Here is a 23,072-nt window from a genome sequence, read left to right on the forward strand (position 1 = left end):
CCACTTTTGTGAAACCAAAGAGAGGAGCAAGGTTTCCAGCCATCCAGCAAGACTAAAGAATGTGGCACAAACTGGGTATAACAGACAGCTGTGGGTGTCTGTCTTTCATGATCGGCTTTTAAAGCAAATCTTTGGAGTTTTAAAAGTCATCACAGAAATAAAATGTGGGGAAAATTAACTTGTACCTGTTTTTCAGCTCAATTTCCCATTCCAATCTACTTCACTATGTCTTTTCACTTCAAAGAGAAAAGCAAAAGGGGAAAAAATCAAATGAAAAGGAACTACAAACAGTTTCTCTCTGCCTTTCCTTTACAAATCTGGAGCCTTTTAAAACTGCTTTTGGAGACAGAGGGGTGTTTTTACATTGGGGATGGTATAAGCATCTGTTTTTAGTGAAATCTGGCCATGTATTCTTAGATATATTTTACTGATCCCGCTAAAATAATTATCAGTGCTCACTTGCTGACAGTCACTCAAAGACAAAACTCATTGGGTTTTTTTTCCTGCTCCCTCTTTTTATGAAACATTCATGGACAATGTTAGTCCAGATTTGCAGATAATAAGCTTCTCGGCTTACATTCTTTTTTCTGTGAAGGCCAGTTTAATGCAACTAGATCATAGATGTAAATCAAATGTGAGTAAAAAATAATAATAACACTTGTTGAACTGACCTTTATATTTCTAACACCCAGTACCAGAATTCAGAGCCAAACCTCTTGTTTTCAAATAACACCTGCATAGATCACAGCAATAGAAAATGTGTTTTGAGCTATGTATATTGATACTGAAGTATATGTATGTAGATAGATACCTTGACTGTATTTTGTTCTCTGTTGTTTTTCCCGAAGTTATTGAATATCAAAAAATCATAGAGTTGGAAGAGACCATAAGGGCCATCAAGTCCAATCTTATTCTACTATGCACAATCAAGGCATTCCTGATAGGTGGCTGTTAAACAGAGGTTGAATAGTAAGAGTTCAGTTTGACAGGGGAATACACTGCCTCGCAGTGTCAAACAGCTCTTACCATCAAGATGTTTTTCTAAATATTCAGGTGAAATAGCATGCCCTATAACACATTCCTTCTGAATTATGATGTTCAAAATCAGTCAAGACCATTGGGTTTTTTTTTTGGGGGGGGGGGGGGGTGTTTGTTTTTTTGTTTTGTTTTTTTTTTGGCAGGCTGGCCACTAGTTAAGTCATAAGAGAACCGGCTGAGTATTTGTAAACTCTAAAATACTCCAAAATTGTTCTCATTGGGTGTTTGAGATAGTGACCCTTTCGCTTTCTGATGGTTCAATGTATGTAAACTTTACTCCATGTCCCAAATTATTAAAATTTTTGCATAATGCATGCCTGCAGTCTACAGGAGTTGTGCAGCTGCGTTGCCCTTTAGCAGGAGCACTTGAACACAACACTTTGGCAAATAGGCAACCTCTATCTCCTTTTGTTTATTTATTCTTGCTTTAAACATGAAAGCCATTTCATTCAGTGTTTTGTTCCACAAAGGGAATCCTCCTGGTATATGACATCACCAACCGCTGGTCCTTTGACGGAATTGACCGATGGATCAAAGAAATAGATGAGGTAAGAATGCCAAAACCCAGACAATGTCCATCTGTCACAACTAAAGTCAGGATGTGATTAGAAGTCCTTTGGATCCCAGCTAGAATGTTAACTTTGAAGCAAACCTTTCATCTTGCAGAAACATTGCCATCATATAAACTGGCATCAGAATAACGAACTTGAGAGTTTGAACACTGACAGGAATATAAATTGCTGAAGAAAGATGTTTGTATTGAAAGCTTTGTGAGATCTTTGCTTGAGGAAAGGATAAGGATTCCAGCTTTGGAAATGTAGGAGGGTCTTCTGACATTCACTTCAAATCTTTAGTGGCAGAGCCATAAAACTGATCTTAAAGATGTGTCATGTTCTCTTGTTCAAAGCATGCTCCTGGTGTGCCCCGTATCTTGGTTGGAAACCGGCTTCACCTGGCCTTTAAGAGACAGGTGCCGACAGAGCAGGCCCGATCCTACGCGGAGAAAAATTGCATGACGTTCTTCGAGGTCAGTCCCCTGTGCAACTTCAATGTGATCGAGTCCTTCACTGAGCTGTCTCGCATCGTGCTTATGAGGCATGGCATGGAAAAGATCTGGAGGCCCAACAGAGGTGAGTGAGTGAGCAGCAGTGCCTTTGGTTCTGCCCTCCCAGTACAAATTGTGGGTCCACACATTCCTTCCTTTTTCTAGGATTTCAGGACAAGGATGCCTAGCAATCTGGCCATTGTTCTTTGAACACAAGAGTATATGTGAATTGCCCTGAGTGGGAATTAACTAACTTATGATTTGCTCCTTAATATTAATTAGCTCAATAGTGACAAGTATACAAATAATACTCTCCTCTGTAAAAAAAAGTAGAATGTTCTAAAGATTACTCCCGTCCCCTTTCATTTTCACCAAAACATTCTTTTTATAAAGCTAAGTTGGTACTAGAGCTTTGATATGTTTTTAATAATCTGAAAGATTATTTATAATTGATATGTATATGTTTTTACAGTTCTATAATATTGTATTTACTGCTACTGCTACTGGTATTGTCTGAATCTGGCATTGAATTATTGCCATAGTTTGTAAACTGCCTTGAGTCTCCCTTCGAGGGTGAGAAGGATGGGATATAAGTATAGTAAATAAATAAATTGTGAATTGCTTTGATTTGTTTGGTGCAGTTCTCCTAAAGTTAGCTCTGATCTACATGCTTGGCATCGTAATGATCATTTGTTTTTTATACTTATATAACATAATTAGCATTGTCATTATCCATATCAGGGTTCTAGAATGATAGATAGGAAGGGGCTACAAGGGCCATCTGCCACCACCGTCATTTTCATGTATTTTTGTATCGCTGTACACAGTACTTACAAGGAAAAGAACAGTAAAACAGTTCTCTGCCTTCAATCCTACAGTGTAGTCCATTCCCTGCCATATTTGTCAGTCTCTTCTTAAAACTTGATGTTTGCAGAGGCTCATTGGATTAGACAATTCCCTGGACAACTGGCCATAACTATGATCTAAGTCTTGTCCTTGCACCTTACCACTTTCCTATGCAAACTCTTAATTATCTAGTTGTAATTATCTTATCCATTTGCTGCTTTATCACCTATGCACTTTACTCGTTAGACCTACCTTTAAATTGTTGTGCACCAGACCGTCCTCCTAAAATGAGACCTGAATTATACTATTGATGGTTGCTCCTTTTATTGTTGTTATAACATTGCTTATGTTGTTTTTATATTGATTATTGCATTTTCTACATGTTATGTTTTAACTGTCAACTGGGCATGGCCCCATGTAAGGCGCCCTGAGTCCTGTCTTGGAAGATGGAGGCAGGGTATAAAAATAAAATTATTGTTGTTATTATTATTATTATTATTATTATTATTATTATTATTACAACAACCTGATGATGTGATGTTGAGCCAGATCAGGGCGCTTGGCAGACTGGCTGCTCTCTCTCTCTCTCTTTGTGCGATGCTGTAAACCTCTATTGCCAGAAGATGGCATAGCAAACTGTCTTTGGAAGAGATCTGCTTTGACTTTGAAGCAGTGAGTTTGCTCAGGTTAAAATAAAAAGCGATTTCCATCCAAATGCAGTGGTAGTGGTTCGCATTTTCTTATTCCCTACCTTGGAGCAGACAAAATTCTGATCTTCACTCTGAAATAGTTTTCTACTGGTCCATGGGTATTGAAGAATGCTAGATGAGATGATGATATATAAGAAGAAGAAAAATCCAGCCTTCAATTCTAGCTGTCTTGATCTGGTTTACTTTTAAACAGGTCTCTTGGCCTCTATGAATTATAGATTTTGGGCACTGTATTCAAGTGAGGGATTAGTCCTTTCCAATAGCTTCGTGGCTCCCTAAGCAGGAAAGAGAGGAGAGGAAGACTCCCCCAAAAGAAAAAAAAAGCACTAAATGAGTAAGAAGAAGCAGACATGTCCCTCTCCAGCTGCCTCCCTTTTAAAGACACCACCCTGGATTTGCCATTTGCAAAAAACCAGCAGAGACTTCAAGCCAGTGGTGGATTACTGTGTGCCACCTAAAATAACTGCCTAGTGCTTTTAAATGAAGTAGGGAAGCCGAGTATTCCTCCTCCTTCTCCTCACCCGGGACCCCATGGCCTTGTCAAAACAAATATGCTCCACCTCGGAGTAGTTCTCCGGCTTCGTGAAGCAGATGTTTGGGTTTTTTTAGACTTTGCTTGGAGAGAAGTGCGAGACCGGGGCTTCTCATGGCGTGAGGCAAGTTTGCTCCTAGGGTCCCAGTCCAGCTGTGGGAAGGGGTCAGAGTTCAGGACTATTTGCCTCAGGTTGCCAGGGCTTGCACATTTCTGAAACTGGAATGCGCTCTGTTTGGAGGCATCCGGCATGTCTGCTCACCTCTAGACCAGGCCTGTCCCTCTCATTGAATTTTTAGGGAGGGAAGCCCTCTTCCCATTTTAATTGCAGTCTCCAGGGCTTTGTCTGGAAAGGAATTGATATGCAGTGTGTCTTCTGCAGACATGACTTAGCCAGCCAGCCAGCCTTACTGCCCGCCAGTTGCGGAGAGGCATTAATTACATTGACAATGGCCAAGAAACCTGATTAATACAGAGGAATTCCCGGGGAGAAGATGCAGGTCCATTCCCAGCGCTAAAAACTCCTTCGGCAGTCACTCATTCTCTTGCTTCAGTTCCCTCATCGTGAAATGCGGAGAACTCCCAAATGGACTATTTTCAAAGGATGAAATGCTATCCTTGGCTTTGATGCCCATGGCTTATTTATTTCACATATTTGTAGCCTGCCCTTCTTACCCTAAAAGGCAGAGATTCAATGCCAATACATATAAATATAAAAATAAACAATACAATTAAAATCACGTAATCCAGATCGTAGTCCAAGGCCTGTCCAATTGTCAATTCCATTAGTCCATTATGCTTATTGCAGTATTTACTGGTTGAATGCTTGGTCCCACAGCCACATCTTAAGCTTCTTCCTGAAAGACAGGAGGGAGGTAGCTGACCTGATTTCATTGAGGAGGGAATTCCATAGATGAGGGGCCACCACTAAAAAGGCCCTGTCTCTCCTCCCCACCAATCGTGCTTGCGAAGGGGGTAGGATCAAGAGCAGGGCCACCCCAGATGATCTTAACTTTCGTGCTGGTTCATAGAGGGAGATACGTTTGGACAGGTAAGCTGGGCTGGAACCGTTTAGGGCTTTATAAGCTGAATCCAGCACTCAGCATGTTTGATGGGAAACATGGAATGAAATTCTCCTGCAATTCCAGCATGACCATACAGACGAAAACTGCAACTCTTTAGATCACCAACTTTTTTCTGACCAGTTAGATTGTCGTTAATAATAACAATAATAATAATGTCTTGTTTATATCCCACTCCCTCTCCCCGAAGGGACTCGTTTCCCCATATGAACTGCCAGCAGATCCCAGAATTATTGGCATGACAGTGTGCCGTAACCTGATATCATAACTGTACTCCTCCCATTAGATGTCATCTCTTCAATAGAAATATGTGCCACATGTAAAATAGTAAAATTAAGTATTCTGGATTTTCTTTCACATGCTATTTATCAGTGGATAAAGCTGCATAACCATTCCATCCTTGGAGGCAAAGTCTCCTGGGGTGTTCTTTTTCTTTCTGTTGTGGTTCCACCTCCTTGCTAATGGGGTGTTTTTTCTCTCCTGCCCAGTGTTCAGTCTGCAAGACCTCTGCTGCCGGGCCATTGTCTCCTGCACCCCTGTCCACCTTATAGACAAGCTGCCCCTCCCGGTCACCATCAAAAGCCACTTGAAGTCCTTCTCCATGGCCAATGGCATGAATGCGGTGATGATGCACGGCCGGTCATACTCCTTAGCCAGCGGAGGCAGCGGGAGCAGTAGCAAAGGCAACAGCCTGAAGCGCTCCAAGTCCATCCGTCCACCCCAGAGCCCCCCGCAGAACTGCTCGCGGAACAACTGCAAGATCTCTTAGCGGGCTGGTGCCGGGGCACGTCTCCTCCAGCCGCACAACCCCTGCACCTGGTCACCAATGTACAGATGTTGACATGCACGTCACCTGCTCCTCTGTCGCTCTGCCTCCCCAGTTGTCCAAGGGTGTGTGGACCACCTGACAGGATCCCACAGGGGCAGAGCATGTTGCATCCCAAGCCACCTTGACCAGTGTGCGGTAGGCCTTTCCCTGCTCCGAAGAGGTGACTGCATAGCTGCCTCGAGGGGATGACTGTTTCTCAACCTCATTCTGAGGATGGAGGTCGTGGGAGAAGGGACTTCTGTGCTGTAACTTTACCGTTTGGGCGCTGGAATGAATTGCCAGTGCTACAAACAACACTCGGCTCTTTTTAAACAGGCGGGCGAAAGAAACAGAGGCCGGGATTGGGCAAATTCAGCTCAGGTGGAGTCCTGCCTTGATCCAAGAAAGACTATGGCTGGCTGGGGGTCCTTTGGAAGCAGGCCACTTGGAATTCTCCACTTATTTATCAAGGAATTATCTCACTACTTTGAAAAGTACTCCTACAATGTCCCCTTTCCTGATTTTTTTTTTAAGGAAGGCTTTTGGGGGAGAAATCTTGTAAATATAATCATAAAATCTTGAATGCAAAAGCTAATTGAAGTAGGGAGGGAGTTGACACTGGTCAAAGGGTGAAATGATCAAACAATCTTGAGAATTGTATAAGCAAAACAGGGTTGCTCTTGTGGCTTTTTGAGATTTGTATATGTGAAAAGAAGGAGGATTTTCTTTTCTTGCCGAACAAAAGTTTGCCAGACATTCCTTATAATAAGTGCATGGCTTAAATGGACAGCGAGAGCAAGATTTTGAAGGACATTGTGGGTGGGCAGTGGTTGGGAGCGGGGGTTTTGTGGACACATCTGGGATTGGTTAATTACTGCTCTGGAGCCAGGGACCCCGAGTCAAAAAGTTGGCCTGCCCCGTATCTCAAACGAGATCATGGCAAGGAAGAGGGCGATTACATTGAGATATGCTGCTCTTTTATGGCCTTGAGGCCCACAGAGATTCCTGAGCTCAGCCTCTCCCGCAGCATGCAATGCTCTTCTGGTCAGACATATTTGCATGTCTTGGCACTATTGAGCGGCCTTGAGCAGCTTGCTTTGTGGCTCTGATCTTACCCTGCTACCCAATGGATCTTTCTATAGAGGGGCAAAGCAGCATAGGAATCCCAGTCATCTTAGAAATTCATTTCTGGTTACCCTTTGCTTTTCAAGGATCCGTTTTGTCACCCAACATGGGCACAGTATGAAAAGGCCTCCTAATGTCAGTTGCAGGGATGAGTCTCTTGCGATGAGAAACACTAGGCCACCAAACCTATACATTAGATGGCCTCAGTACAGTTATAAATCTATATCAGGCATGGGCCAACTTCAGCCCTCCCTCCGGGTGTTTTGGTCTGTAACTCCCACAATTCCTAACAGCCTCAGGCCCTTTCCTTTTCTCCCTCAGCTGCTTAAGCGGAAAGGGAAACGGAAAAGGAAGGGGCCTGAGGAATGGTGGGAGTTGAAGTCCAAAACACCTGGAGGGAGGGCCCAAGTTTGTCCATGGTCTATATGGTGTTGAGCTGAGCATCTTCCTTTGGAGTCCATCCATGTTAGGATCCCATATCCCTGATCCTAGTTGCAGCTTCTTGGGGGAAAGTGCCCCTCTGTGCACTCTTGCTCTCTGTTCACCTTGATTGTAAAGGCTTTTGGAGTTGCCTGAGCTGCTGTTAATGTTTTTTATCACATAGGATTTTCAGGCTTGGTTGGAATTCTATGTTGCATGTCTGTCTGCAAACCTGGTTGGGAAATTTCTCTCAGTCTGTGTCAATTTAGAGAGAGGAATTTGACGGAAAATGACGTGAAAGTGGATAGAGGACCAAAGTGTCTTGAGTGATACAGCTTGTGTGAGTGGCATTGGGGTGAGCACTTTGAGTCAGCTGCCAGCATCTCCTGGGTTTTTCCTCCACTTACTCTTGGACCTGATGAATGTGTCTTGTCACAACAATCGCCTGGCTCAGGTGAGGGGCCAGCGCATTGTGGATTGTGAGTTGGAATGGGTGGCATGATGCTGCCGGGCGCTCCCTGTGCAGCTGACTGCCCATTTTGTTCTGGAGTGCCCGAGAGAGGCCTGGCTGTGTCTTCTTGATCGCTCTGAGGTGGCTTGGTATGATGGGTGGGCCGGGCCCTGCCCTGCCCCTGGCAGGCGCTCAAAGAGGGCGACGGGGACAGGTCAAGGGCAGGGGAAAGCCTTTAGCGGCATCTCCTCGGACCGGGAACAAAGCCGGAGCCAAATCCAGGCCAGGAGCATGGAGGCTTCGAGATTTGCAGGGCATGCCTGGGCCGCCGTGGCCACCTGTTCCCACTTTCTCAAAATGGAGTGGGAGACAATCACTGACTCAACAGGCTGGCATTCTGGGGATGTGCAGTGAACAGGTGATCTCGCAAGCAGGCAGGACAGCCATCTTTCCACCCTAGTTTTAAAATAGCCCCTTTCCAAAACAGCTATAGAATGTGTATTGTGTTTTTCTGAAGAGGAGCAGCACCCTCTCTTCTCCCTCCTGCTTGGCGGGCTGTAAATCTTCCCTGTTGTCTCTCCAGCATCTGATGCGACGCGGTGGTGTCCTTTGTTGGAAGAGTTGGCCATGCACATTGGTCGGATTGGAGAGCAGAGGATGCTGCTGTCGGCCATCGAGAAACACTTTTCAGTTCCCCGCTCTCTGACTTAATATTTTCAGTCTCACTTCAATGTCTGTCTGAATGTCTCACTCCGTCTTAATCGTAGCAAGTTCTTTGGGACGAGTTTCTTTCGATTGTCTGCCAATCACACCACTGAATTTGTACCCGATTTTATTAATGTTGAACTCAAAAGAATGTGATATCAAAACACTAAAAAGTAGCTGCTGTCAAACACTCGTACCATTCCTGTTTTTAATCCCTCTGTACAGTAAACGTCACCAAAACTGATGGTTTTTATATTAATTAAAAGAGAGAGAGAGACTTGTTTTAAAAAACCTCCCCTCGGGCTGTGGAAGTTGTCGGCAACAATGAGCAAATGAGCTCTCCAAGGGATGTTGCTGAAGGACAGTGCGAGGGCAGCAGAGGAGTGGGAGGGGGCCTTGGGTTGGATTTGAGGGGATATGGGGGGATTGTGGAGGGGGTTCCTCCCAGGAGGGAGCAGTGGAAAGAAAGCACTCTGCTAACTGCCTCATTTGAGACGAGCAGGCATTTGGCCGTGGAACGAAAGCTTGGAGGATCAAAGTGGAATGCCTTCTTCACACTTGTGCGGATGAGAATCGCCAGCCTGTGCCAAGGGAACCGAGCCTTTGCTTGCTGCTCTAGAGATCCCTGGTGTGTGTTTTTTTAAAAACACACTTAAGCCTTTGAAAAAATAAGAAGCTCAAGATTTATATCCTCCCTTTCTTCCCTCCTGGAACTCGAGGGAGCATCCAAGTAGTTGCCCTTGTTGATCAAACCCAGACTTGTTGAGGTTCAGCGAGACCTTCTGGCCATGCCTGGCTGCTGACGAACCCTGTCAGTTTCAAAAAGAGAGATATGGAACAGACACAACAGACCTTCGGAGCAAGAGATATCAGACCCCTGCTAACATGATTGAGGTCAATATTCAATGTTATCTATTGAAGTTGGACCGGACCCCCCCCCCCCCCCAGTGGTGCAGTGGTTTAAACCTCTGAGCTGCTGAACTTGCTAACCGAAAGGTCGCAGGTTCAAATCCAGGGAGTGGGGTGAGCTCCTGCTGTCAGCCCCATCTTCTGCCAACCTAGCAGTTCAAAAACATGCAAATGTGAGTAGATCATTAAGGACTGCTCTGGCGGGAAGGTAACGGCGCACCATGCAGTCATGCCGGCCACATGACCTTGGAGGTGTCTACGGACGACGCCGACTCTTTGGCTTAGAAATGGAGTTGAGCACCAACCCCCAGAGTCAGACACAACTGGAATTAATGTTAGGGAAAAACCTTTACCTTATTGCAGTTATCTTTTTCAATCAGTGATGAAACTTTATGGAAGGGAAGGGTACAAAGCAGGCATGGGCAAACTTCGGCCCTCCAGGTGTTTTGGACTTCAACTCCCACAATTCCTGCTAGGAATTGTAGGAGTTGAAGCCCAAAACACCTGGAGGGCCAAGGTTTGCCTATACTTGTTAAAAAGAATATGTATGTATCTGAACATCTTTGAGGATTAAACCTGAGCATCCTGCATTCCTGTCTTTTCAGCAAAGGAATCATGGTTGTGGAGCTTGAGTAAATACACAACTCTTGTTTACCTGAAGAAGAAAGAAGAACCTTGTTGTAGGGCACCTAGCCCTGTGGCTATCCATTGCAAAGCCCCCCTGTCTCAATGTTGCCTCTGTTAAAACATTAGGTGCCCTAAAGCCTGTTACCCTCCAACTGGATCCCATCCCATTTGCAGCATAAGCAAAACACTTTTAAGCCTCATGATCTTTTAACACCAAGGTCCCACATATTAAGAAAAATCATGATCACACTTTCTGAGGATGTAATAAGTGGCTATGTTAGCCAGCGTAAAATGTTCCAGATCTTCAGAAGCTGATTCAACAGTCTCTGTATATGCCTTTAAGTCTCCATTAATTGCATGTGGTTTCCTTTAGGCAAGGACTATAGGGTGGTTTGGTTAGTTCAGTTGAAATGCAGCCTTCAGCCCTAGGGATTCATTGGTAATTCCTATTACCTGTGAACAACGTTCACAGGTAATATGAAACTTTAGTTTGCTTTTCTATAAAAGCTGGACATTTTTACACTACCACTGCTACTTCTCCATGAAGAGAAAATGAAGAATTTTGCTTCTGTGTTGCTGTTTTTAAATACGTTTCTTGTTACACCCAAACTTACATTCTTCTGGTTTCCTTTTAGTGAGCAGAATCTTGCATTACCATATCATCCTTGCATTAATCATGGTTTGAATTAAGCAGAATTCTCCTGAGTTTGGCATAGAAGGAAGAATAGTGAAATTGAAAAACAGAAGCAAAGGCTTCCTAGCTTGACTCTGACCCACATCATCTAATAGACTCCCAAATGTGACATTAAATCATAGCTTATTGCAATCTATACAAAGCAGTGTTCCATATCATTCTGTAGCTGGAGTAATGGAGAGATGAACACAATCTTATGCATGTGACACTGAGCCTATAGTTTACTGTTACATCCAAAACGTCTCATTGGATCGCATAGGTCTGAATCAAGCTGCTGTTGAGAGGTCCAAGAAAACCAGTAGGCACACACTCCCTCTTTCCAGTTCCCCCCGGAGATCCTCCACCAAGGCGACCAGTGCTGTCTTGGTCCCATAGCCAGGCCTAAAGCCAGACTGGGATGGATCTAGATAATCCATTTCAACCAGGAGCCAGGTGTAGCAAGTGGTGATGAAGAGAAAGGAAGCCAAGATGGTGAGGCGGGGGCCCCTTCTACATCTGTGGTTTCTTTTTTAAAAAGGAAAACAAAAATGGGAGAGAATAAGCAAACATGTGGATGCTCCCCTCACTGCTCCGGAACGTGCCCAGGACACTCTCGCCCCATGGAGCCTGTGCAAAGGCGTCCGTGTGATTTCAGGTGCAACTCAGAAACAAACAACGGAGGAGATGACGGCACACTTGTGCCGTACATTCTGTTTCTGGGCAGATGGCCTTTGCCTGGAAGGGGTGCAAGGGGGGAATCGGAGGCAAGTCTCAACCACGATGCGCCTTTCTTCCTGGATACAGCTACCGATAACACTATGGAACACTATGGTTTTTGTTCCTGGGTTATAAATGTAATTTCCTAATTGGTTCTATCATAAAACACATGGGGAAAGTTTATTAAACTACAAAGACTTTGTTTCTGCGGAAGGGTCATCATCCCGCAACAGCACATTTTGCTCCAGTTTTCCAATGAATCTCTCATTGTCGAGTCTCAACCCATTCAACATAGTTGAATGCCACAAAATCAAAGTTCCTGGAATAAAACAACCACTTTCAAAGTCAGTGCCACACAGTTAAACAGGAAATAATACTCTCAAACCAGGAACAGAAAAAAATTCAAATTGTGTTACATAGTGTAATTGTTTTCCTGCCTCGTTGCTTTGGCATCAAAAGAGATCTGCCAAGATACTTTCCGACAGCAATCTTAACATTTGCTTGGCTTCTGATGCACAAAGATCTCTGAATGCCACTGTGATTTTTCTTGAAAATAATGCTTGAGGATCGTTTTTGGTGGATCTGCACACTGATCTATAATAAGCACACAAGTGGAGGTATAGATGAAAGTACGTGTGTTTCAAAAAGCCACAGGTATACTGCTACTTTATGCTGACATTGCAACTCAGTGAGATATTTCTTATGGATAAGACCTGTGTTACACAGCAGTGGCAAGATGATGTGTATCAAAGGGCCCTCAAGCAACACTTTTACTTGATTGTTGCATGACTGAATGTCATTCATTGCAGCCCTTCAAGTCTGGATGCTGTGGACTAACTACCAGCAACTCTAGCCTGAACAGAAGCTCTCTGAAGCTTTAGGTGCTCTTACTGCCTATTATTGGAAAAACCAGCTGATTCCCAATTCATCTAAAATGCAGATATGTACTTTTCACCTTAAGAACAGACAAGCTTCTTGAGCTCAGAATTACCTGGGAAGGAATCCCACCGAAGCATTGCAACACACCAAACTCCTGGGAGTCACACTGGACCATGCTCTGATTAACAAGAAGCACTGCTTGGCTATCAAGCAAAAAGTGGGTGCTAAAAATAATATCATATGAAAGCTGACTGGCACAACCTTGGGATCATAACCAGACACAGTGAAGACATCTGCCTTTGCACTTGGCCACTCTGCTGCTGAATATGCATACCCAGTGTAGAATACATCTCAACACGTTAAAACAGTGGATGTGGCTCTTAATGAGACATGCCACACTATCACAGGATGTCTGCACCTAACACCGCTGGAGAAATTACACTGTTTAGCCGGTATTGCACCACCTGACATCCATCGGGAAGTAGCAGCCTGTAATGAAAGGACCAAGGCAGTGACATCTTTGACCCATTCTCTGTTTGGATATCAGTCGGCATGCCAATGCCTTAAATCAAGAAACAGCTTCTAAAGATCTACAGAGAAACTCGCAAGAACACCTCAGCAAGCGAGTGTCCAAAAGTGCACTCTGGCACCAAGAAATGCAGAGCTAACCTTAAGAAATGGGGTTACAAAGTGCAGTCCATGACATGCAAGTGCGGAGAAGAGCAAACCACAGACTGCTTACTACAGTGCAGCCTGAGCCCTGCCACATGCACAATGGAGGACCTCCTTACAGAGACGCCAGAAGCACTCCAAGTGGTCAAAGGAAATTTAGCATAATGACAAGTTTTTAACTTTATGGTTTTTTAAATACATTATAACTGTATTCTTAATTTGCTTCTGACACAATAAATAAATAGCCTGTAACGTCCTTGGTGAAGGATGCCTGGGACTGCAGTCAAACCCTTTCCTGGCAAGCCACTGCCTCTTGGAGGAGACTCTCCTAAGCAACTGGGACAACAATACAACAAGGCAAGTTCCAAGGAGGAAGAGTCATCCGTCTGTTTTGGACAGCCGTCTCACATATGCATCTCATTCTGGTCACAGACCTGTATGCTGAACTGTGCCATCCATACAATGAGAGGCTGGGGTGCATAAACGCATCAGTATGCTGGCCTCTGATTAGCCTCATTTGTGTTGTTCTCCTTCTCCTTTGAGATGCAGGACAAGTGCCCCAGCTCCCAGGTCAAGGGGCAGAGGTGGCAGAGGTCATGCGAGAGGCTCTTGGATCAAATACCAGCGGCAAAATGCTTCCTGAGTGTTTTGGTGGGCCTCTCTCTGCTGGCCAGCATATGCTCTGTTGCTGTGAAACACAGAGGTTGCTGCCCGCTGCCTTGATCCCAGCTACTGGCGTTTGATGTGTCCGTGGCATGGAAGGGAGGCATCCCAGTATTGCATTGGGGAGGAATGGGGGGACGGGTGGGATGGCAAGCCCTGGTTCTGTCGAAAGACATTGCTCTGCGAATGCAAAACAATTTAAACTGAGGAATGAGCCACATGGGAGGGAGGTCAACCTGGACTGGGAGAAGGAAGAGCTTAATGGGAGGCAGTTTTCTTTGGAGGAAACCAATACTTATTCTCATTATATTTATTTATACCCCGCTTTGTCTTTCCTACAGGAGGCTCAAAGTGGCTTAACATAAAAGCATCGCCATACAATTTAAAATATACAAACATGCAAACATTAAAACAGGATTAAATATAACAAATATTTTAAAAATTCACAGTTAAAAACCATTAACACATGTTCCAAATTGATCCTTGACTTTTAATCTGTTACGTTTCAGACTACAACCACCAAAAACAGAACAGAAGAATGTGAGAGCTTCTTAATTTGATTGTGAGATGCACACTTTTAGGATCACCTTCGTATTGTCAAGTTTCTTCTGTGAGTTGAACTCACTTATTCCCATCTTTGACAATCTTAAGAAATAGTATAGTAATAATACTAAAACTTTATTTTTAGACTGCCCAATCTCCCCGAAGGGACTCAGGGCGGTTTCCAACATACATGGCAAACCTTCAGTGCCAATGAGGAGAAGACATATAAACAAATTACATTAAAACAGGACACATCAAACAATATAAGCAGCCTAATTTTTAACTGAATGACAAACAAAATTAACCAAAGATAAAACTTAACCCAAACAGACATAATTTATCACAGGGTAAAACATCTAAAACTAACAGCTAAAACCGTATAGAGCAACCTTATTTAACCAACAGGCTAAAATCAGTTCCACTATCTAGACAAGATTTCACATATCTAGGCAGGGGTGTGTCGAGACATGTTAGTCTTTATCCTCTCTATATGCCAGAGTGCATAGGTAGGCTTTTAGCAGCTTTTTGAAGGCCAAGATAGGCCAGTTTTTAATTCTTTTGAGAGTTCCAGAGGTGGGGAGCAGCCATGGAAAAGCCCCTCCCCCTCTCATTCCCACCAGCCATGCCCAAGACGGGAGTGGGACCAAGAGCAGGACCTCCTCTGCGGATCGCAACACTCGAGCGGGTTTGTAAACAGAAATTAAGTTCTGCAAATAGCCTGGACCCAAACCATTTAGAGCTTTATAGGTAGTGACCAGCACTTTGTATTTAGCCCGAAAGCAGATTGGTAGCCAATGGAGCTGCCATAACATGGGGGTTTTCTGCTCCCTGAACAGCACTCCAGTTAGTAATCTGGCTGCTAATCTCTTTACCAGTTGTAGCTTCCAAACTGTCTTCAAGGCAGCACCATGTAGAGAGTGTTACAGTAGTCCAGACGGGAAGTAACCAAGGCGTAGACTACCATAGCCAGATCTGGAGACTCAAGATACGGGCGCAGCTGATGTATAAGTTTTAATTGTGCAAAGGTGCTCCTGGCCATCTGGGGTTCTAGGATCAGCGATGAGTCCAGGATCACCCCCAGACTGCAAACCTGGGTCTTCAGGGGAAGTGTGACTCCACTCAACACAGGCTGTAACCCTGCACCCTGACTGACCAGGAGTACCTCTGTTTTGTCTGGATTTACCTTCAACTAAATGGGGCTACAAAGTGGAGTCAGCGACATACGAGTGTAGAAATGAGCAAACCACAGACCATGTACTACAGGTCTAAGCCCTGCCACATACACAATGGAGGGCCTTCTCACAGTGACACCAGAGACACTCCAAGTGGTCAAAGGAAATCTAGTATAATGCCAAGTTTTTAACTTTGTTGATTTTTTACATTATAACTCTATTCTCAGTTTGCTTCTGACATGATAAATAAATCTGGTGGTTATGATGGTGAAGACATTTTGGGCCAGCAATACTTCATGATCGACCGAGATGACTGACGTGCTCGGAGTGCCAAGGATCGGGAAGAGGCCAGTGGGATTGTCCGCCTGCTATGCCAACATAACTTGGCAGGCTTCGGCCAGTGGGCCTCGGACAGGGTGGCAAAGGGGGGAGTGCCACTTGCTGTTCTGCATCAGGCCCCAAAGTGCCTTGGGACAGGCCCAGAGCAGAGCCCGCCTTGCATGGCAGAGGCATTCTGCAGATTCGGAAACAGCGGGCCAGCCTCTGAACTCAAGCCTGCTGCCGGGATTTATTTTCAGCATCAAAAGGTGGCTTACATTTCTCTTCGGCACAAAAAAAAAAGCACAAACCCCATTCCTGATCTTATCACCCAAGCTGTCTTAATTTAGAGCAGCTCAATTTAGAACAGGGGAACTCTGAGTCAGTTCTGGTTATCATGCTATGAATTCGGAATCAGAAATCTTTGAAATGTTATGATTCAAAGTAAGGGAAAATAGAAAATGCCATGTAGAATAAAATCAAAGAGTTGGAAGAGACCTCATGGGCCATCTAGTCCAACCCCCTGCCATGCTGGAAGAGCACCATCAGAACACCCCTGACAGATAGCCATCTCGTCTCAATAATAATAATAATAATAATAATAATAATAATAATAATAATAATTCTTCACTGGAACTTATGTCACAAGGACCACATGCCAGCTGTAAAGGATTGGTGGAATCAGAAACCTGCAAAAGTAGTGGAAAATGAGCACACAAAATACTGTGGGACTTTCCAATCCTGACTGACAAAGTTTTGGAACACTACACCAGATATCACGATTGTGGAAAAGAAAAAAAGTTTGGATTATTGATGTCGCCATACCAGGTGGCAGCCCAATTGATGAAAAACAACAGGAAAAACTCAGCCATTATCAAGACCTCAAAATCGAACTGCAAAGGCTCTGGCATAAACCAGTACAGGTGGTCCCAGTGGTCATTGGCGCACTAGGTGCCGTGCCAAAAGATCTCAGCCGGCATTTGGAAACAATAAACATCGACAAAATCACGATCTGTCAACTGCAAAAGGCCACCTTACTTGGATCTGGGCGCATCATTCAAAAATACATCACACAGTTGTAGGCGTTTAGGAAGTGTTCAACTTGTAATTTAGGAAGTGTTTTCCCCCAAATCTCTGGCCCAAGAAATCACAACAGGTTTTGTTCTATTGCCTTCTAGATTACATTCTAGGATGTAGTTATATAATCTGGAATGACCTCCCCAAATAAACTAGGCTGGTTCCCACATTAACTATTTTCAGGAAGGAACTGAAAACATGGCTGTGGAGGTAGGCTTTTGGAAACGAATGACCACAATTTTAACCACTGGAGTTTAAATTTCAATTTCAATTTTAATTGACCCTCAAACTAGCAAGAACAGGTCACATGGTGTTTACTCGTTTTAATGTTTCTATGTTTTATATGCTAAACTTTCACATAGTTTTATATTGATTGTAGCATTTTTGAGTTATATTCCATTTTATTTATTACTAGCCATCCCCTGCCACGCGTTGCTGTGGCCCAGTCTGGTGATCTGGAGAATAAAGTAATGAGAAAGTGTTGGTTTCTAATATATGCAATTTCTTTCTGCTTGTGGGTAAATAGCACTTCTTGCTGTTTCTTTGTCAGTATTGATATGGAGATTGTCTGGTTTGCCTACTCTGGAACATGCAACATATCATTATCCTTCTTTAGGGGTCCCTTTTAAATCTATGATACTATATCTCCATGTGCATGAATCATATCCATCTATCTATATCTATGGCTGGATGGCTCTTTGTCAGGAAGGCTTTGATTACGTTTTCTTGCCCTGGTGAAGGGAATTGGGCTGAATGGCCTTAAGTATTTTCTGGTGGTCATGGGGGTTCTGTGTAGGAAGTTTGCCCTAATTCTGTCATTCGTTGGGTTCAGAATGCTCTTTGATTGTAGGTGAACTATAAACCCCAGCAACTACAACTCCCAAATGTCAAGGTCTATACCCCCCCCCCAAACTCCATCTGTGTTCATATTTGGACATATGGAATATTCATGCCAAATTTGGTCCAGATCCATCATTTTTTGAGTCCACAGTGCTCTTTGGATGTAGATGAACTACAACTCCCAAACTCAAGGTCAATGCCCACCAAACCCTTCTAGTGTTGTCTGTTGGTCATGGGAGTCCTGTGTACCACGTTTGGTTCAATTCCATCATTGGTGGAGTTCAGAATGCTCTTTGATTGTAGGTTAACTATAAATCCCAGCAACTACAACTCCCAAATAACAAAATCAAAAAATGTTGAGTGAAGGACATACATTGGGTTGTTAGGTATATGCTGTCCAAATTTGGTAACAATTCTTCCAGTGGTTTTTGAGTTATGTTAATCCCACAAATGAACATTACATTTTTATTTATATAGACTAGCTTGGAGACCCGGTGCTGTCTAGGTTATTAGAAAAGGGCATTGTTTGTTTTTGGGTGTTAGGTATTATCAGTTTGGTGTGGGAGAACTTCAATTCCAGAATCATGGGTCAATTCTCCCCAAACCCTGCCAGTATTCAAAATTGGCCATTTTGGGTCTGTACACCAAGTTTGGTTCATATGTCATCATCTGGCTGCAGTGCTGTCTGGATAAGGGTGAATTACAGTTTCCAGATTCCCCGGGTAATCTTCCAGAAACACTGGCCAGTATTCACAGTTTGCCATGTTGAGTCTGTGTACCAAGTTTGGTCCAGATCTGCCACTGGCTGGGTTCAGTGCTTTCTGGATGATGCAGGTGAACTACAACTCTCAAAATCAAGGCCAATTCCCACAAACCCCTGCAGTATGTTCACTTCGTCATGGGGCTTCTCTGTGGCAAGTTTGGTCCTGGTCCATTGTCAGTGGGGGTCACAGTTTCTCTGGTTGCAGGTGAACTAGAACTCCCTTTCTCCCAAACTTCTCCAGTATGTTTTGTTGGTCATGGGGAGTCTGTGTGCCAAGTTTGGTCCAGGTCCATCATTTGTGGGGGTCGGAGTGTTCTGTGGGAGCCATGTATAAAAAGATATGTATAGATGACTAGTTTTATTTTTGGTGATTTAAATTGTTTGACTTGTTATGTGTTTTATTATTATATTTATTTATATTATTATTTTGTAAGCCGCTCCAAGTCCCTTTGGGAGATAGCACTGGATATAAATAGAACTCCATCCATTCATTCATTTACTCATTCATTAGGCCCTTATTCCCCACACCGAAAATGCACTCCAATCTAGATTTCTTTTCTTCAAACCCTACTTGAGCATCTTTTGTAAATCTATCATGTAATCACTGAAACTGAAAGCAGTCATTAGTACCTAGTTCTTCCCTCCTTGGCTTGGGAATGCGTGTCCACGAGAAGACCCACATCTCCTGCCAACATGGCTGGCATTTCGGCGCCAGGCTAAGGCGAGCAGTATCTGTTTACCCAAGCCTTGACAAATAAATAAGTGGACAGGGCACCGCACCAAATGGCTGCAGTATAATTGTCCGCTGCCGCCATTTGGTATGAGTTGTATCAGACATTATATCTTACTGCGTTTCATTACCTGCCTGGGGATTGATGAGACTTGGAAGTGTTCACTGGCCTTTGCAAGCCCTATAGATCTATACATATGTTTCTATATATGCATGTTTCTGCTAGGAATTGTGGGAGTTGAAGTCTAAAACACCTGGAGGGCCAAAGTTCACCCATGCCTGTTCTAGATACAGTAGTACACCTCTCCTATTTGTGCTTATTAATTCTGTTTAAATTATATTTGTATCTCATACCATATACAGATAACACAGGGCTTGCAAAGATTTCAAGGGAGAAAATCTATATATTATTTTCAAGCTCCCCCTCCTTCCCCTTTTCAAAACACCCCCCCCCCCCTCTAAAAAATAAGAGTTTCCAAAATGGGCAACTCCATCCTAGGAGGAGAAGCTGAGTCAAGGCGGCTTTGGGCAAAAAACACACTATTGAAGGAGGGAAAGAAGAGAGAGAAATATATCATATATTGCAAGCAATGGCTGGAAACAGCTGTTAACACTGGGGGCGGCATCGAAGGCTTGACCTCATCATAAGCCAAGGAAAGGTTTTTCAGCCTCCGAAAACAAAAGGGCTGAAAAACCCGGCATATATTTGAGTATATACAGTACATTCCTTGATAGGAAAGAATTGGGTCTCCATCACTTCTAAGTTCCAAAACAAGAGGAAAAACCTTCAAACACTGCATCTCTTCAAACACACAAAGTAGAGAGAGATCTGAATGCAACGATGGAAAAAGCAGAAGTCTTAAGCAAAGGCATACAACCTGAAAAGTATCCATTCTACTTCACCAATCAGGATGGAAGCAGAAAGAGAGAGAGAGAGAGAGAGAGAGAGAGAGAGAGAACAAACAGATCCATTCGAACTGACATTCAGGATCCAGGGAGGAAGGGATTCCCTCAGCCTATTCTAAAGCTAACTAACTGTTCCTCATTGAGAACTGCAGACTTGGGTAGTGTGGGATTGAATTCCAACAGGGATCACCGCTCTGTGTGTGGAAAGCACACCATCAGGAATGTGGCATCAAAATACAATTTTTGTGAATTTGCAGCATAAATTATTATTTTTATAAAGATATTCCTGTTGAGGTTATGCTTCTTCACATATTATTTACGTGTGCTGATGACTATACCTACGAGACTAAAAAGTCCTAAGCTAATTCACACGGAGAGCCTTCTAATATGCATGCACTCCAGAGCGGTCATCCTCACCCAAGCACAGTGATACTTTAAGCCACACAATTTTGTCTATTTGCATGACAGCAAACACACATTTTTGCTGCAACTGGCATATTTTGCTTTTTTAAGTTACCGATTTTGCCATTACATTGTGAATGGTCATGTTAGTATCAAATTATGTATGCCATTAGCCAGGATGTCAACCTCTGTGCCTCAAATCACACTCAAACGGTGAACTTGCCTCTTCGGGAGGAATGCAACCTCATTCAGCACACGCCGAATCCATGTTCTCAGATTCACCTTTTATGATGATGTATTACTAAAACAGTTGTGCAAAACGTTCTTGTTTCCAATGAGGGGGCAACTTGCCAGTGTGTTTACATTCTGCATTATCATAGTGTCATTGAATGTTCAGGATATAGTTTGGAGCAAAAGACAATGCAAAGGTATGCTCATCAACGAGCGACGGCTTAATCGCCTGTGCTTCGCCGACAACATCATTCTAGACAAGCATACAGCCTTGGAAGCCTCCAGCACATTTAGCAAGCTTTGTACCGGAAGTCGGTCAATTGGATTAAAGAGGAGCACGCAAAAGATGAAGGTACAGTGTTCCCTCACTTATCACGAGTGTTACGTTCCAGGACCACCCGCAATAAGTGGAAATCCGCAAAGTAGGGACACTATACAGTATATGTACTGCCTCAGCGTGCATGAGGAATAAGACAGCCCCCTCCTAGGAGTGGCTCTGCCCACTCCTCTCTCCCCTTCCCCCCCTCTCTCTCTCGCTCACTGAATCCCTTCCCCTTCTCTTTCCTCTCCTCTTTCCACCTTCCTTCCTCCCTTCCTCCCTGCTCCCATTGCACACCACACTTCCAGCTGGCTCCTCCACATGCACCTGGCTCACCCTACCCTCTTCCTTCCCCACTCCCACATGCCGCCTTCACCTTTCAGTGGCTGCGCTGGGAAACATGGCATTGGAGGGGATGATGTTAACCAACCACGACCACAGGTAAAAGGGATACAGTATTCCCTCACTACTTGTATATTTTAAATTCATATTTTTTGAAAAACTGTGAAACAGTGAATCTACAAAAAGCGAACCACAAAGTACTGAAGGAACACTGTACTCCTAAACAACTTCGCAGATGGTACTGCAGTGACAGTAGAAGAATACGCCTGCCTCGGAAGGCTATTAACATCAAGGAATGAACTGAAGCTGGAGCCTGCAACTCTCAGAAATCAGAAACAGCTGGTAAACTGGCTGGGGTTTCTGGGAGTTGTAGGTCAAAACATCAGGGGACCCACAGGTTGAGGACCACTGGTCTAAGACAATGCAAAGGCCTGGGAAGCACTGCAGCACCAAGACGCCAAAACTGAGCCCGACCTGAGAGGCTGATCCTTGAGGAAATAGGCATCTTAAGTACATTGGGCACAAATATTTCAGAGAAACAGAGTCATATAATACAAGAAGCCTTCTCTCTCTGAATACACAGAGCACCAAATTAAATATTGTTCAGATGCACACCTTTATATGTGAGCCTGCGAGCAGCAATATCGACAGCAGGAGGAAAAAGCAATCCATCAGTCTTCCCAACTGGTTCCCAGATTTAGCAAAGAGTAAGCCTCGTGGCCTTTTTTATAGGAATGTTACATACAATTTTGGTTAAATAAAAGGGGAGTTGCTTTGGAATACCTAGTTGTGTTCCAGCTCCTCCCTGTCAATCAGCATTGCAAGGAGTCATAATGATGAGGATGAGGATGGTGGTGATGGTGGTGATGATGTAAAGGTAAAGGTTTCCCCTTGACATTAAGTCTAGTCTCGTCTGACTCTGGGGGGTGGTGTTCACCTCCATTTCTAAGCCAAAGAGTCGGCGTTGTCCATAGACACCTCAAAGGCCATGTGGCCGGCATGACTGCACGGAGTGCCATTACCTTCCCGCTGAAGAGGTACCTATTGATCTACTCACATTTACATGTTTTAGAACTGCTAAGTTGGCAGAAGCTGAGGCTAACACTAGAAGCTTACACCGCTCCCTGGATTCAAACCGCTGACCTAATAATAATAATAATAATAATAATAATAATAATAATAATACTTTTATTTCTTACCTGCTTCTCCCAGATTCTGCTCGGAGCATGCCTAACAACTTTCTGGATGAGTTGTCAGTTTCAGAAACAGGGTTTTGTCAGGAATGCAAGACAAGGAATCATCTTGACACCTACAGGCTGTTTCCATTCTGGATGCTCCTCTTTTAAAACTCTGGTACTCAGAGCTGGACACACAATTCCAAGCGAGGTATGTGGCCAAATCACAAAAGTGTGGCACTGTTTCTTTTGTGTGTTTTGTGCCTATGTTGCAGCAACATCAACACTGCATGGAATTTTTGTGTAACTTTCTCATGATCTGACTTCTCTATGCTTTCCATGTGTTTGTCTA

The 23,072-nt window shown here is 43.8% G+C and overlaps 2 protein-coding genes across 2 annotated transcripts in view; both read left to right on the plus strand.

Annotated features, from left to right (window-relative positions):
* The window catches only part of RAB40C (RAB40C, member RAS oncogene family), a 44,814-nt gene extending 35,864 nt beyond the window's left edge, over nt 1-8,950 (plus strand). Inside the window, exons 5-7 of the mRNA XM_060786216.2 lie at nt 1,509-1,586; nt 1,946-2,168; nt 5,742-8,950. Of these exons, the coding sequence (XP_060642199.1) occupies nt 1,509-1,586; nt 1,946-2,168; nt 5,742-6,022 (582 nt within the window). The 3' untranslated portion in view covers nt 6,023-8,950. The remainder of the gene's footprint in view (nt 1-1,508; nt 1,587-1,945; nt 2,169-5,741) is intronic.
* Nucleotides 8,951-9,084: 134 nt separating this feature from the next.
* WFIKKN1 (WAP, follistatin/kazal, immunoglobulin, kunitz and netrin domain containing 1) overlaps nt 9,085-23,072 on the plus strand; it is a 37,091-nt gene continuing 23,103 nt past the window's right edge. Inside the window, exons 1-2 of the mRNA XM_060786215.2 lie at nt 9,085-9,656; nt 22,758-22,931. Coding sequence (XP_060642198.2) covers nt 9,648-9,656; nt 22,758-22,931 — 183 coding nt within the window. The 5' untranslated portion in view covers nt 9,085-9,647. The remainder of the gene's footprint in view (nt 9,657-22,757; nt 22,932-23,072) is intronic.

Source organism: Anolis sagrei, chromosome X, assembly GCF_037176765.1.
Source record: "Anolis sagrei isolate rAnoSag1 chromosome X, rAnoSag1.mat, whole genome shotgun sequence".
Classification (NCBI taxonomy): Eukaryota; Metazoa; Chordata; class Lepidosauria; order Squamata; family Dactyloidae; genus Anolis; species Anolis sagrei.